Consider the following 17,531-nt stretch of genomic DNA (forward strand, 5'->3'; position numbering starts at 1 on the left):
ACTTAGCTGTTACTCTTTATTTTAGACTTTGAAAGTTTTCTAAAGTTTAGAAAACTTTAGCTGTTACTCTTTTATTTTTATTGGGCTATTTTTTAGCCCAAGGAAGATGAGTCTTATTAAAAAGGGACTTGTGACACACATCTGACCTAACATGAATTACTCCTGGCATCAGTTCTCCACTTGTTAGGTAAGGGTGATAATACCTCATCTCTCCCTTCTTTCATTCTTGTCCCTTTAATCTGAGTTTCCAGGGCAAGCACTGAGTTCTAACCCTGTGGGTATAGTACTGCTAGCACAACAAAAGCCTGAATTTTGAGGGTTTCACATCCCATGCTTAGTATATGTGTGGATGTTGTTCTCTCATGGGAACCTGCCAAGATGAACTGAGTCATTAGAGTCAGCCTTGTGGGTGGATACAAAGGAGTTGTCCTCTACTAGTGTTTAGGCCACTTATGACAAATTTAACAATACTGTATAATTTGGGGTGACATACCTTAACAGCTCTTTAGTAACCAGTTATTCAGCCAGCACTACCTGTTGCTGATGAGGCTGTTGTGGTGCTGTCATGAAGTTCCTGTGTTTCTTTGCACTGGAAACCCTAAAGTGGGCAGTGTCTTGAGTTGTATAACTTCCTAGTTTCAGAATAGTTTCATTATTTCCTGGCTACTTGTAATCTTTATAGCTGGTTGTGGTATTTTTGCCACTCCCCAGTATGTGAAAATTCTCAGCTATTCTCGTCTGTCCTACTGCAAAGTTATTTGACATCATCATCTGCTTCTGAAGTTTGTTTACAATGGGCTGTGTGACTGTGCTGAAGCAGTTTGATGCATTATCTGAAGTCAAGGCAGTTTCTGTAGTGATCATTTGCCCTTGTCCATGTACCCATCCCCCAACGCGCCATTTTTTTGTGTTTTCCAAAAGCCTAAATGTCACCAGCATCTAACAATTCAGATTTAGATTTCCTCGATCAGCCAATGTGCTTACTTTGTATGTAGAGCATAGCCTGGCAGAAATAATGAAGCTGAAAGTGCTTTCAGGAGTGTGAAGTATATGAAGAATAATTGTGGAAGTGAAGGTTTTATGATAGTAACCTATGCTGTTGCTTCTTTAAATTTAGCTACAGCAATAAGTAAAAAAGTTTTCAGGATTTTTTTGTTTCCCTTCCTGTCTCAATCTTTCATGTGAGATATTTCGGTGTGATAAACCATACTTGACAAAACCATTGCATTTGCACATTCTTTTCCAAAATTCCATGGGGCCCTGTTTATGGTATCAACCAGATGAATTCTCTTTTATTTCAGAGCTGAGAGCAGAGGTTGAAATTATTGAGCAGATGAGCAGCAGCAGTGGAAGCAGCTCATCAGATTCAGAGAGCTCATCTGGGAGTGAAGATGAAAGCTCCAGCAGCGAGGGGGAAGAGCCAGCACATGTTTCCCCTTCCCAGCCACCACACCAGCAGTATAACAACAGGAATGCTGTAGCTAATGGCACCAGCAGGCCACAAGGAAGCAATCAGCTCATGAACACGCTCCGTAAGTAAATGCTTGTGTCTTACCACTGGTGAAAGCTGATTATGACCACTCATTTACTTAGCATGATAGGCTAACTTCATGAAATGCCTTTTGCCAAATAGTAGTTCCAGGGAGCTGCACTGGCTGAAATACATGGGCAGATTTTATGAACAGGGGACTGAAATTTGTCTGAAGGTGTGGAGAGCCTGTGGGCATCAGTGCAGTGGTCCCCATTGTCCCTGTTGGGTCTTGATTCAGGCCTCCAAGTAGCCGCTGGTGTGGGAGGATCTGATGCACTGGAGGATGGGAATTATTTTCATGTGAATATACAGGTTAAATGGAAATAGTGGGGTTGGCACGTGTCAGCTAAGGTCTGTAAAGAGCTGTGATCGGCTCAAGGCTGTCCTGGGTTCCTAAGTGCAGTCTCTGTGGTCTTCAGTATTGCTTTGTCAGCATATTTATTGTGTTGGTCTCAGCTGTATTTTCGCAAATGCCCATTTTGAAGGGAAATTTAAATTAAAATTATGTTAAAATATTGCAGCTATGGTGTTGCAAGCATTGCAAGCTTACTTCACCCTTTAAAAAGTGTCAGGAACATTTTTAAAGCATAGCTCTGTCCCATGAGACTCACTCTGGGGACATGGTGTGCATCTGTGTTGCTTTTTCCTTATGCTACATCGGGTATATTCTAACTCCATGGAGTTAGAATATTGAATTTGCAATTGCCATCAATTGTTCTTAATTCCTCCTGAGGCATGTTTGCACATATCTCTTGGCACCCATTCGTAGGGAATCAGTGGAGTCTGAACACAGATACATGTAGGGTTTCCGGCTTTGAGAAGATAAGAATATTGTACAGACCACACCAAAAAGCCCTGCTGGAAAACTTAGGGGCCTGTCAGTCTTCCTGCCAGTAATGAAGGACTAAGTGAAATCTGAAGTTCAACAAAGGCATTAGGACTGTGTCCATTTCCCTGTTTCTGGTTGTGAGCAGCATCCTTCCTGCTTCTCCTCAACCACAGTACTGCATGGGTTTAATGATCTAAGGCCTCTGACTGCAGGAGAATCTGGGAACTACTAGGGTAGCTCCTCTCTACATGCAGTGCTTTTTGCCTTTGGATTTAAAATACTTTTGTTATGGGTAGAATCACCCCTAACCCAAGTTCTTGTTTCCTGTGTCTTGTCTCTATGTCTGTTGAATAGATGCCCTGCAACCGTTTTGAGTGGAGGGCAGTGGGAGAATGCTGGAAGAGTTAGGTTCAATTATCAGAACACAAGAATGATTCTTGCCCCTTTTTATTCCCTTCATCTCACCAAATCACGAGTGCTCTGCAAAACAGGATCAGAGCCAGTAGGTTTCATCCATATCCTGGCCTTTCATCCGATCTCTGCACTTTGGAGGGCAGCCTTTACCTTCACAGCATGTGTCAACTTAGTTCAGCCTTGAGTTGTGATGGTTTTAACAGTCCTTTTGGTTTATTGACATGTGGAGGCCTTGCCTTGGCTACCCAAATGGCCTTACACAAAAAAAAAAAAAATCTGTTTTTGAAGGGTAAAGAAAGCCAAGGAATTCCCCAATGCCTTGTCCCAGAGCCATATGTGGGAGCTTTGGTGGGTGGAGGCTGTGAAATGTTTTCTGCAGCTGCTAGCATGGAGAGGTCTGTTTTCCCACCAGGGAGCACCTTTGGTGGCTCTGGAGACATGGATGCTTGGTTTGGCCTGAATCCAGCTATTAGCCCCATGCAGCTCTTGGTGTTCTTAGGCAGTTTCATTAAAGGATGTTTGCATTAATTTCATGTGTAATTCTTATTTAAATCTTCCAGTGTAAATGTGACTGTTCTTTGGTTTGATTGCCATGAAATGTGAATTAACGCCTACTCACTTGTTGTGTTTTGTTGGTTTTTGTTTTCCATAGGAAATGACTTGCAGTTGAGTGAGTCTGGGAGTGACAGTGATGACTAGAGGCTGAGCTTTTGCTGTTTCTGTTACATATACATGAAGACCTAATTTACCTTGAAGTGATCCTATTGCTTATGAAGAGGAGCTGGCACAGAGATGGTTCCATGTGTGGAATTTTAATAGAAGAAATGCATAGCCCTACAAAATAGCAGATGTCGAGGACTGCTTTACTGTGTGAATTACTTGTATATATTGTGTATATTCTTATTCTGCTAAAGCTTTGAGTACATATGTACAGTGGGTGAGCCAATGTATGTTCCTGTCCACCATCTGTAATTTTAAAATGTAATTATGTGAGGTCATCTAAAAATCTCTTGTTTGTAGGGTATGTTCAGCGCATCATGACTTTGTCAGGGGACTTTTGTATATAGAGTGAGCATGTGCCTACAATGAGTTTAAAAAACATGCAGGAGCTAGTGTGTGCACTGAAGTGGGACTGCCATAAATTAAGTTTCAATACTAAATTGATTTCTTTGGTTTGGGACTTTTTCAATGCCTTTTTATTGCCATTTATGGTTGATTTAGTAGACTGACTTTTAAACAGTTGGACAATAGGAATGATTAAACCATGTTCATCACAAACCTTGCTGCATCAGTGCCTTATACACAGGTTTTTTAAATAGTGCTTCAATTCCTGCCACCTTCCCTGTATGGAGCAATACTGATATTGCTTCAGCAGACAAGAGCTGTGTGTCACATGCAACCTGCTGTGCTCTGAGGGCAGTGACTCTAGCAAGATAAGGGATACACATCCATCACCTAAACTCATCCAAGTAAGAATCAGATAATCATTCTCTTTAGAAACTGAAGGGTCCCCTTTAACTGAGACTTTCAGACCTAGTCTTCAGAAATACTTACAATCCCAACTGCTAGTGACATTGCAATGCCACAAATGAAAAATATTTACTTACTGAAATTCTAAGACTAGAGCCCTCTTTGCAGTTTCCTAGAGAGTGCAAAAAGAAGAGGTGACAAAACAAGTAGCCACAAAACAGCAGAAGTCTCTCTCCCACCACAGTTGTAAAGGTAGACTTTAGTCCATACTGTTCATTGGACAAGACCTCTTTGTGCTTGGCAGGAGTACACAGAACATGAAATATTTGCCAAGGGTGAAATTCACCCCTGTTTAAAGGGTGTTTAAAGGGTGCTTAGTTGGATTATTATTAACTTTTTTGCTCACATGGAAAATGAGTGCCATAGGCAGCCTTTTGTGACTTATTAAAATCAAAATTCTGTTGACATAGGACAAGTTGCACCTTAGTTGTGGTGTAATCCTGAGGAATGGGAAGTTGAATCAGATGCCTCTCCATTCTCAGGTGTCTGCTTTGCACTGCTCTCATCTGTCAGTTTGTGTTTTAACTCCTGTTCGTTTACTGATCTCTGTCCTTTTTTTTAACATGTTGAAGAGCAAGGGGACATTTGAAGGGAGATTTTATTAAATGGTTTATTTTTTTGCATTAGATACATATTTAGGCATATTTTTGCATTATTGTACATACATTAAAAATACTTGGGTTTTTTTAAGTGTTTTGTGATGTAGGTATGTATTTTAATGGACAATTATGAAATATACTTGATGAAAAGCCGCAATTGCTGTTCTTTTTTTTATTTTTAATTTTTTTTTCTGTTCTTTCTTTTTCTCTGTTCTCCCTTTAACAGTAAAAATGGTATGTTTTACAAGCTTGTACCAATTCAGGATTTCACACTTTGGTACCAGAGATCTGCATGGTATGGTTTGCAGTCTAATAAATGTTAATGCTGCTCCTGACTCTCCCCCAGCTAAAGATCTGAATAAGCAGGGAGACGTTTTTCTGATGCCATTTCCCCATTACTGGAGTGAATGCCTGAGTTCTGTTGATATTATTTGCACTCAAATGGAAAAGCAGCAGAGTGTGCAGCATTTTCATTCCTTACCATCCACTACCTTCTCATGGACTCTAAAATCCAGGACATATCATAGGAAGTTTATTAATTATGTGTAAATAAAAGATATTAAACTTTAGAGGGTAAGACAGCACCAGGCTACATTGATTTGAATCGCTGCTTTAATTGCTGATTAGATCAGCAGTTGGGAAAGCTTCATTCAGATAATCAATTTCTGCCTTGTTTTTGTACTCTAAGCCATGTTTTTCCTGCTCACCTCTCCCTGACAGATTTTTTCCCCCTTCTCTGTTGGTAACCAAATTAAGATACTTTCACACAACTGCAACACTTTTAAACTCCATTTGGCCGTGCTTTGCATCCCCCTCAGATGCATCATTTCAAGGGTGGCCTGTTGTTCATGAGCTGTTTATGTGCCCTTTTCCACACGTAGGTGAGTGACCACAGCCTGCTCCAGGGTGTGAGCCAGCCAGTCCCTATGAGTGTGTGACCAGCCCCTCCCTCCCTGCTATTGTCCCAAGCAGCTCCTGGCATCTCCTGCCTGAGGAGCTCTCTGGCATCTCCACCCTTCCACAGTTCTCAGGTACTTTGAATGTATTTTGTGAAGGTGCACCATGCTTAGGTAACTTCTAAGATCAGAAGAGGTGGCTGCTACCACCAGCAGCAATATGTTGACTTTTTTCTGAATACACCTGTGTGTTTTAAAGCCATTGCCAGCCTGATCTTTTGACTGAGGCCCTTGAAATTTTGTATTTTGTGTATTGAGACACTAAATGTTGTCTATCTGTTCCTATTAGATGCCTGCTCATTGGTTCATAACTTGCAGTAAGTTTCATTTGGATGGAAAAATGGAATCCAAGCAATTATTTAGAATTTTCTTAATTAGTTAGCAATATATTTAACATGCTGGAAAAATTGTTGACTAACATGTTTTGATTAGACTTGTTAATGAAATAAAGTATTCCTGATTATTTGTGGTAGGTTCTAATCCTGCAGGATTTTAGGACTAGCACATCTCACCACACGGTAATTTTTCCACATAAAGCAGGAATGTCTTTTATATGCCAGTTAGTTAAAATGTGAATTAACAGTGTATGTGGAGTACAATTATGAGAATGAATTGAAACTGAGAAATTCTTTGCATTCATGGAGAGCTTCCTGCTGGCCACAGCAGGGTGAGTAGTTCAAGGCAGCTTTAGTTTCTGATGGTTTCTTCTGTTCAGTGACTTCATTAATTTCAGTGGTTTGGCTTTCCTTAAACTTCACCAGCAAACATGGCCTGGTTATGACTTCCCATAACGAAAATTGCTGTAGGAGTAATAAACAATCATGATTTAAGTAGATTGTCACAATTTCAAATATTGTTACAATTTTTTTTTTCTTTTTATAAAAACGTTCAGTTTCCAAAGGGACAAATTCAGTCATCTGCTTGCCCGGGTGGGATGTCTTACAATACAATTGCAGCAATGCCTAAGCTCATGTTCCAGATTTTAGTCATGTGCAGAAAAACATCCCCCCATCTCTGCCCTTGTTCCAGCCCCAAGGGCTGACCAGCCCTGCCAGCAGGCATGGCTTGAATCACTCCAGCTAAACCAGAGGAACAGCCACCTCTGAGCAAAAGCTGTCCCAGACCCCTGATGAGAGTCACATGTGTAGGAGTGGGTGGCACTGCCCTTTCTCATTCCACTAAAGCATCCCCCTCCTCTCACAAGTCTTGGCTGAACTGATTTTGTGGGGAAGGCAGCCTGATGGAAAAAGGTTTTTCTTCAGCCTGTCTCGGAATAGCTCTGCGTTTGACTGTGGGTAGCGCATCTATTTTGAAGATGCTCTGCCTTAGTTGATTTGCAGTTTCCTGTATTATAGGCTAGATATAGACCTGTTTATGTATAGAAAGACTTTGATGTGCCAAGCTTTACAGTCTTGTTTTCTCCTTCAAAGTCCATTTATTGAGTTGTCAAAAAAACCCAAAAAGTTCAACAATCTGTGTATGTCTACTTTCTTTTTTCTTTTTTTTTTTTTTTCATTTGAAAACTGAGAGAAACATAGCCTGGAAATGCATGTGTCAGAGAACACTTATTTTCAGTAATTGCCTATGCTTCATTATTCAGTGTGTTAGCTGCTGAGTCAGAGAGATCCTGTGGGAAACACAGCTGCCCAGGAATGGGCATCATGATGGGATGAAGGCTTCTGATGATAACTGTGGATTCAGCTGCTGATGGTGAATGACAACATCTTGGGTCTGTCTGGTTATTTACAGTTTGTTATACCCCACATAAATATGTGTGCCATCAAAAGGAAAAGAGTATTGCTGATGCTTGCCTCACAAACAGAAGCTGCCATGTGGGGGACAGACATGTGGACTAAAAGCTGTTGATCCTACACCCAAACCCTGTTCTCAGAAGATAAATTATCAACAAAACTAACAGTCAGTTAGGCAATAGCTGCCTGGTTTATGTGAGAAGGGTGTGTATATAAATGGGAAAGTCTCTGTTTAGCTATTGCTTCCTATTCCCACTGCTTACACTCCCTTCCTTTCTTTCTTTTGTAATTCCATTACTTCTAGCATAGTTATGCTTTCTGCTGCCAAAACGTCCTGCAGGAATTTACAGGAAATAGGATAGGTGTTGAAACGTTACAAATGCCCTAGCTGTATTCATCCTTGCTCTAAACTTACTGTAAATACTGTAAACGACAAAGCCCTTGCAAATGGACCTATCTTCCTCCCTCCTTGTCTTTGCTTTTATTAGGACTAAACAGTATTTCTTTGGACAAGAGGAAGAAAGTGCAAGATGACAGAGGGTGAAAGACCTCAAACTGATGCTGCATAGATTGAGGATGCTGTCATGGAGCCATGGCCTGAGCTAGCCTGACTTGCTCTCTCAGCTTTGTTGTAAATTGGACATAAAATTCATTGCTACCGTTGCCCTGTGGCTGGGAGGAGTGGAGGTTGGAGAAAAATTAGGTTGAAAATACCTTGCTAAAGGGATTTGTGCAAGAGTTTTGAGGGGATGATTTGCCTTGCTAAGTTTTGCTAAGCTCTGTCAGTGAGTTTTTGTGTGTCCTGTGTGTTGGGGTTACCCGCACTTCCCTAACTTTTTAGGCAGATGCTGGTAGAAGCAGGGACTGGAGTGAGACTGACATGTTTTGTTCTTCTGTGTCCTGTTGGATTTAGTCCAATTGCATGTTTTTTAAATGGCACTGAGAACTAAATGACACAACTGATGGGATAACTCAGAAGGAATTATATGAATCTGACTTGAAATCCCACAGAACCTGTAGATTTTGGTAGCTCTGACTGCGATTTTCCTTCTCAGAAGCTTTTGTAAAAATAGGACTTTGTGAAGGACAGAATGTAAAAATGCACTAAATATCATATTGAGGGTTTTACATGAAAATATTGAGCTGTGTTTCTTCCCAGACCAGGTACCTTTGTTGTAGGATGTTGTGTGAAAATCTTGGATGCACAGTTGTACAGGGTCAGCTCTGAAGGAAAACATGCGCTTTGTGCCCCCAGTAAGATATAATTGTCTGCTCCTTTGTCACCCAGTCAGCCCATAAATTCTGCCATCTCCATACCTTGGGAAGTGGCTTTTTCCTCCATAGCTCTGACACCTCCTTAACATTTTCTTACTGCCAGACATTAACAACACTAACAAAACTGAACGACCACCTGCTCAGGAAAACAGCTACCAAATACTTCAGAGAGCATCATGGATTTTGCTCCGGCGCTTCAAATAAGTATCAAGATTGTGATAGTTGCTAGTATCATGGAACCTGTGCTATGAGCACTGCATGCTCATCACACATAACAAACATGACAAAAAATTGTGTGAGTGTATGGGACATGCACCAAAATAGCCAATGACACCAGAGCCACAGGCTGTGCCTCGTGTTCATTGGGAAGCTGAGTGGGAGGAGATGTTTGGGAGTGGTTTGCACAGAGGAGATGACAGCAGGGCCATTGAAGGGACTGAAATGGAGAGGACACAAAGATGAGAGATCACCCAGTGATGGCAGCCACAGTGTTCTGTCAGCTGAGTCAGACCATAGCCTCAGAGCAGCCCAGCACAATCAAGATGAGAGGTCACCTTTATGATGGAGAAGCTTTCAATGCCCTGAGAGTTACTGGTAGCTGTCACCTGTGGGATTCACATTCTCTGAACCTGAGAGAAGCAGAGAAGAGAATGATCAAAACAATTCTTATCTCATTTGCTGCTCCTGTGTTGTGCCACAGTAGAATGCAATATGGAGATTGTTTACCCAAAGTGATGGTGTTTTACTTCCTTGGCCTACCAGGGCCAAGCACATGTCCAGACTGTCGGTCAGCAGACAGTCATGAGATTTGTTCAGTTGAGTTCTTGTTCAGTTTCAGTTTAGATGTAGTGTAATATAGTATAGAATAATAGTATAATAAAGTAATTAATTAGACTTCTGATATCATGGAGTCCTCCTCATCATTCCTTCTGCCAATCAGGCAAAATTTCACCAATAATCACCCTCTTCTTCACAATGTAAGAAGGGTTATATTTAGGTATGCAGTCGTTGTAATTAGGGAAGAGAGAGTTATTTGGGTCTGGGTGCTGGAGAGCAATGGCAGAAGGGAAGGGTAGGGAAGGGGGTCTCTCAGCAGCTGCAGGCTGTGGTGATTTCCCGCTCTTTTCCAAGAGGAGCTAGTGAATCTTAAGACAAGGGATATCACAAGTTCCCACTGGGAGTAAAGATTCTGATTGAGCTGGACCCCAAGAAGTGACTTCCAAAGCCAGCTCTGTTATAATCCCGTCTTACTCCAAATTAAATTTTTGTGTTTATGCAGGACACCAAGATGCTTTACCTCAGAAACAGATCCAGATTTTTCTTCCATACTACTGAGGCTGGACTCAACATCATAAACAAGATGGCGTAAACTAGAAAATAAATTCCCTGATTAACCATTAGCCAGTCAAAATACCGAGCTTGGTGGTTAATTAATCCAGCCAGTGAACTCACCTCCTAAATGCCATCAAGAGATTTTAAGGTGCAATAAAATATTGCAGCTGTGTCTGTGCTAGCAAGTAGTACAGCCCAGCAGCAGATCTATAATGCAGGAGAGTGCTGAGATTGCAATGTGCACACTGTCTGCCTTTCATCTGAGAGGAAGCCACCTCTTGTGCCCTCTTCATGATGCAAACCACAGCAGGGTAAGTAGGGATGATTGGGGCATTCACTTTGTAAGTGCACTCCTGACCTGGGCTAACTATTAATGTGTAGGCACATTGCGGGAACTGGCCCCATTCCAGCTTCTCTGCAAAAATACTGGGATAAGAAACACATTAAGAAATACTGCTTAATGCCAGAAGCATAATATTAGGCCTTATGGAGACATTCTTGGTATTGCATTAATATATGAATCATACTGAATAATAATAACATAGGATCAAATACCTAACACAATCATTTTTTTAAAAAAATCTTTTTCTACATGAGAAACTCATATTTTCACAAGCTCTAAGGCATGAACAGTATTCCTAATTAATACACACAAATCTCCATTTTATAAGGTGCTAAGTGACTATGCCAAATCAAAAGGAAGGCTGTCAGCAGCACAGCTAGGACCAGGCTCCAGACTTTCCCACCTAATCCTATCAGCAGCCTCATGCCCATGACATCAGCACAGGGCTTGCCCTTGCAGGAAGGCGTCCCAAGAGACTGAGGCTGTTTGCTTTTAGGAGCTCAGGCTAACCTTGGAAAGGAGAGCAGCTTTCTTTTCCATGGGGTGTTGACCCAGCCAATGTCATTGCTGTCACTGCCTGTGCTCGGTTTTTCACTACTCTTCCCCTAAAGCAAGTGGCTGTGTCAGAAATAAGGAATGCTTCCAACATCGGTGTGGACTTACAGAGCAATTGCAGCAGAAGTTAGGGCAAGGCCTGGGCCAGTGCTGTGCTTGGGAAAAGACCCTCAGGGTATGATGTGCCAGATACTGTGCTATCTGTGTCAGTTCACACCAGTGCTTGTACCAGTATCTTTTTTTTCCCTCATACACAATACAGTCAATTTTCCTCTGCTTCTCCCTTCCTTTAGAAGGAAAGTAAATTGCTGCAGTTAAAAATTGTAAGTCCTCTTAAAAACCTGCTTATGCCCAGAAAGCTAAGTATCAGAGCTGGCCTAAAGCTTAAGAAGAAGTGGCATCTTTTTCAATAAATTTACATCTCTAAATAGATGGTAAGTGTTGAATCAATTTCCATATGTTAAAATAGCAGAGCATTAAGGATTCTGGCACTTCAAGCAATCAACTAATTTGTGACTATTATGAGAATATCTTATATTAGTGGAGCAATTCATTTGAAAATCAGGGACAGTCTGCAGCTCTGTGCCCTCTCAATATCATAAAGGATCACAAATTGACAAAAAATTCCTGTTTGTTTTCCTGAAGAGATTATGGTGCATTATGACATTCAGGTCTTTGCAAAGTCACCTTTCAGCTTTTAATAAGCCAATTCATAATGTCTCCCCCACCTGGCTTTCCTGGCTACATGGTCTGCTCATGGATACACAGATCCAGCAATAAACAAGAGTGTTGGCAGATACCTCCTGGTGAAAAAGGCAGCAACTGTGATGTACCAACTTCTGTGTCCAAAAAAGATGCAAGGGGAGAAAGTATCCAGTGCTCTGCTCCCAACTTCTCCCCCCTCTGTATCCAGTCTGGGCTCACTAAGCCTCATGTCTGGCTGTATCAGCTGGCTGCTTGCTGAGCCTCAGCTGACAGGCCCTAAACAAAGTTCACAACTCTTCATTCCTGCCACTGTGTCTGTGTCTGAAACAAACCATTTCCAAAAGGACACAGAATGTTAAATGTGTATGCAGGCTGAGCTTCAGAAAACTTCAAGGAAAATCAACTTCTTTCAACATCAGCTGGTGCTGGTTTTACCAGCATGTGGCAGGATGAGGGCTTTGTACCAGGCTTTGAGGGTCAAAATAAAGGGAAGATGGAGGGAAAGTTACAGGTGAAGGGATCCACAGTTAATCCAGCCTCGTATCACCCTCAGCTTGCTGAGTCATCAAATATTCCATCATATTTCAGTGCATTGTTCACAAATGTAACATGCCATTGCCAATAAGTGCATGGCACTATCAAACCAGTGGGGGGACACTGTGCTGTTCCTGCACAGCACCCAGCAGTGTGGTGTGAAACTGCTGGCCTGGATGTCAACAGCAATACAGACCTCAAAAGTGCCTGCCTAAAGACCAGGAAGATGACAGCACATCAGTATACTCTCCCTCACATTTAACACATGAACTTCCTGTTCCTAAAAAGCATGGACTAGGATGAGGACAGATGCAGGGGTTGTTTGATGCCTTTTTAAAAATTAAGTTCATATTTTGGAGCTGGCAATGCCACCAGGGAAAGCTGCTAATTAAGTAAGTGGATTTTTCATAGCCCAGATCTTCATCACTATTTATGTGTTTAATTTCTTACTGCCAAAGAAATAGTATGTTGAACCATCGACTTCAAAAGGAGGTTTTATGGGAGCAGCAGGAACTTTATTCTATATAGATTTCTAACTAACATTTTAATTTAATTGAGAAACTGTGCATTTCTAACTCACTTTCCCTTTACAACATGTTCTTGGCTTGGATTATTCCTCAAAATTTTCTTGCTCTGTCCTGAACTCCATTTACTGCTGGTTTAAAAAAAAAAAAAAAAAAATAAGGGAACCCAAAGCAAAGAGGACAGCCACAGCTGTGCTCCTCATTAGAGACAAGATAAACACAGGCTGCTGTCTGGAGAGCTGAGTATCTTCAGGAGCAGGGAAGTAAGGTGTGGGAACAATTTGCAAGATACCAACATGCTGGCTCTTGGATTCCAGCCTTGAACTGATCTGTTGGCCAACAGTCGCTCAGCTTGAGTCCCTGGAACAACACCCTGCTGCTGTGCTGCAGCAGGACTTGTAATGGTGTTAAAGGCTCAGTGGAAACGCTCTGAGGGTGCAAACACCACTGGAAGCCCTGCCTAGACCAGGCTTTTGCAGGGACAGCTCTTGAAGCACCTCTCTCAAGCAAGTGCAAGTGTGAAGGACGCTCTGGATGTATGAAAAGCATATTTGTGAACAAACCAGTACTGATAACAATAAGAAATATTTTCTTTTTAAAGGTCCATGGTATAAAGGTCTATGAAGGGTTGTCCATGAAGGGATCAACCACCCTCACCTATTTTATTTCCTCTAGGATTTCTTGATGCTTTTGTTTTCTGGAAGAAGGGAACCAGTCTTTCCTTAGGAGACCAAGCTGTGGATACAGGGTAGAGATGCAAGAGAACAAGCTGACACAGCACAGCAGCTAAGGGTGTATCTCTTATAATTTACTGGAGCTCACCCTCCTGACCTTTCTGTATTTGGATCAGCAGGGAGGGTGCTTAATGAGGGCTGCAGGAGGGCAATCGGGTCCTTACAGCTGGTCAGGCAAATTAACGTGAATTGCTTGGCAGTTCACCAGAAGCAGACCAATGAGGGCACTTCATCAGGGAAAAAACCAAAAAAAAAATCTTGCAGGTAGCTAGTCCATGAGTGGAATTTGTCAGACTTCTGACTCTAGAGGAGAACGGTGGATCAGTGTTTCAAAGAGACATCAAAGCTGCAGGCAAGTTGTGTTTGTCTGGCACATTTCAGAAACCCTTCTGCTCCTCCACCTTCCACAGCTTCTCACTTTGCCTTCCCTACATGTCTTTTCCCAGTGTCATTGCGTTCAGGAGGAGCAGAGAAATAGAAAACACCTAGCAAGGTACTCTGCCCCTCTTTACCTTCTAGACCACACTCATCACCAGGCATTGCAGAGGTAAGGGCTTTTGTAAAGGTAAATCCTGTGAGCCAGGTACTCGGAAAACCTTCCCCTCCACACCTCCTCCAATCCATGCAAAAGGCAGAAAATTTTTTTATCCACTCAGCCCTCATGTTGACACTCCCCTCTCACCTGACTCTTTAATTTCTGTGGAGGTGTAGAACGTGCAAAAACCAGGAGTCACCTGTAGAGTGCTGTTATTTATATTTTTGTTCCAACTACCATGGCTATGGCAGTGCACGTGCTCTCCCTTCCTAATGCTCTCCATATGCTCTTCAAAGTGAAATGCCTTTTCTGGCTGGTCATAGTTCCTGGCTACTGGCACCCCTCTGAAAGGATCCAGCAACATTTCCCTTCCCTCTCTATGGCCTGGATCCTGGCAATGGCAAGCATCAGAGCTGCTATATTCCAGAAGGAGATGGAAACGGAAGTGCATCCCCTCAGGATAGGGGAAACTACTTTCCCTCTGGTTTCTGTAAACCATCTTTGCCACAGCAGACAGCGCCTTGGCCCTCCCCCCTTCTTTCTCAAGCAGGTACCTTCTCCCCTTATGTGCCCATGCTTTGGGGCATGGATGCTCACGGGTATTTGAAACAAGCAGGAAGAAAAACCATGTGTGTGATTTCAGTATACACTATTCCAGAGAAGCTCAGGCATTGTACAGCACTGTTGGCCATCTCCTCATCTCATAAAAGAAGCAGCAGGTGCTTCTGATTTTGACTCGCAGAGAGGCTTAAGGGTGTTGTGAGCATTGCACCTGCCTGACATCTACGTGTCCATCCCTCAGCCCCTGGCATCAGCACAATGGTCAGGGCCACGGAGCCTGGCTCACCCTGCAAGCAGCACTTCTGCATTGCCAAAATCACTACCCTTTACCAGACTGTTTTCATAATCTGCTTTTGGGGTACAGGTGTTAGAGCAAAGAGACTCATCACATGTAAATAAACACATAATCACATCTGTCTGATTTGAATGGCTGCACCCTCAAACGTGACAAAGGATTTTGCAGTGCATGCTGCAATAAGATATTTAAAATCTTATTTGAAACCTGTCAGGTTCCCTACTCCACAGAAGGGAGCTAATGAATACCACATACTTCAAAGTGATGTTTTAAGGACTGAAATGATGTTCATGTGGGGCTTTGAAAATGCACATAAATCATAAGAGTTAACACTGAGACCCCATTTATTTGAAACTGTGCCTGTTTGCAACACAGCCTTGACCTCCCCTTGCTGCTATGGGCCAGGGCGCTGCCGGACAGGAGGACACAGCTGCCTGGCTGCCCACCTTGGAAGGCCCCAAACCCAATGGCCCCAACAGTGACAGGAAAGGCCAAAGCTTCACTCCCACCACCACGTCCTCACCCAATGCCAGCATGATCTTTGGGAAGAATAGAAAACAAAGCCAGATCTCCGGGAAGCACAAAGAGACAGTGGGATTGAGATTGACCTTGGTGGCTGAGCCCCGTGGCAGGGCAGATATCTGCCCAAGTGGTGGCTCCCTGCCCACTGTTTGCAGGCAAGCTGTAAATGTCATGCATTAGGAGAAAAGATTTTTCCATGTCCTATTTTTGTGCTAACTACTTAAATGTGTTTGGAAAGGAAAACACCAAATACCCAATGATGAGAGAACATTAAAGTTGAGAAGTCCTGCACAGGACTCACAGCTGTGCCAACACCTGGAACCCCGACAGCCTGCGGTAACATTTGGTTTTCTGCAGGACTCCTGGCTCCTTCAGGAAGTGGCAAGAGGTTTAGGACTTCCTTTCCAGCTATTCAGGACTCACTGTTCCAGCCCTAGGCTGCCTGCAGAGCCACAGGTCTTCCACAGGTACCCCAGTGTTTTGCAGGTGTTTTGCGAGTGTTTTGCAGGTATTACTGCACTCACCTTCCCAGACTATGCAGTAGGTAGGAGACTGATGTTGCCTCATTTTCCAGGACCAGGATAAGTACCTACAAGAGCACACCCAGATTCTGAGATTTAAGGCACCTAGACCTAGAGGAGTTTTGGAACACTGGTAATTTTTACCATGTTTTGCACATTCAGAGCACAGCTCTAAGTGTAATGGGGAGTGTTCAGCACTTGCCACTCTAAGAGCATCCCAGGAATGAGGGCATTATCCAAAATATCTGTGCAGAATAAATGAAAAATCTCTTGGTGGAAAAAAAACCCAGCAAGCACGGCCATCCCGCCACGCATAAAGGAGGTGAGGTACAGTTGCACAAGCAGTCATGTTGTTGCAATTTCCTGATACTTCAGCGCTCGGCTGCAATGCCAGTGGAGGATTTTCTCTGTGGTATCACTAGCACTGAGTTTGGCACCCACGCCCACAGCTGTGACAAGCCAGTGGCAGCAGACAGTGACCGTGGGGCTGAGCACAGCAGCGTGGCTGCTCGGAGCGTGCCCCAGGTCAGCTGGGGGCAGCGGGAATGTATCCTTGTAGCGGCTTTGCTGGTGCTGCCATGCTCAGTCACATTCCCTCTGCAGTTTACAGTCCTAGAATCGTTATTGCCACCGTGCTGTAGCTGAGCCAACCTCGGGTCATTAAGGTTGGAAAAGTCCTCTGGGGACCTCACCCTGACATCGAATGATTTATGCACCAACCAATACGTACGATGGGAGTGCTCGATGTGTGGCACCGACACAGTCAGCTGGGCTTTTGGTACCTGCCAATGGGAATGCAGAGGAACAGCACTAGGAGACCAGAAACAGCCACTGGGCTGTTTCAGAGGCCAGTAGTCTCTTTGTCTGTGCAAACTTTTCTGCCCACTGCCATGTATGGGCTCTGTGCTTCCTGTTCACCCCTATGAATTCCTGTTCACCCCTATGAATTCCTAGGCTTCCTGCTGAAAACCCACACAGGCCTGTGAGGATTTGTTTTCCTTTGCCGCACAGTGCGCGCCAATGCAAAGCTAAGGCCCTTTATAAACGCAGATCAGCTCTGCTATCTCCTATGCTTTGGCTGGACATATAGGTAATCCCTTGGGATAAACTTGGAAGAGTAATGGAAACCTCATTGTAAAATCATAGATCCACGGTAACAGGACAGTGGGCCAGAGGAACCTCTGTAAAGCTTTCCAATGTCACAGGGTGATTGTGCCTGGATTTGGACAGCCCAACAGCCCACACGCGGGTGGCTCCCACGGAACCCAGAGCAGGGGTACCGTGTTCCCAGCACAATGGGCGCTGCTGAGATTCCGGCCCAGTTCCAGGGAAGAGGGATGGGAAGCGGCGAGGCGAGGCACGGTCTCACCGACAGCGCCTTTATGCGTGGGGCTTTCAGGTTTTTTTTTTATTTTTTTGATTTCCCCTCTCCCCCAAGTTGCCAGAAGGCGTCGAGTCAATTGTCTGCGGCGAATTCCAGCGGGG

General features: G+C 43.4%; 1 protein-coding gene across 1 annotated transcript in view; it reads left to right on the forward strand.

Annotated features, from left to right (window-relative positions):
* EAF1 (ELL associated factor 1) overlaps positions 1-5,208 on the forward strand; it is a 19,796-nt gene extending 14,588 nt beyond the window's left edge. The window contains exons 5-6 of the mRNA XM_084201705.1: positions 1,302-1,532; positions 3,427-5,208. Coding sequence (XP_084057831.1) covers positions 1,302-1,532; positions 3,427-3,473 — 278 coding nt within the window. The 3' untranslated portion in view covers positions 3,474-5,208. The remainder of the gene's footprint in view (positions 1-1,301; positions 1,533-3,426) is intronic.
* Positions 5,209-17,531: the final 12,323 nt, after the last annotated feature.

Source organism: Fringilla coelebs (genome assembly GCF_963513975.1).
Source record: "Fringilla coelebs genome assembly, chromosome: 1".
Lineage (NCBI taxonomy): Eukaryota > Metazoa > Chordata > Aves > Passeriformes > Fringillidae > Fringilla > Fringilla coelebs.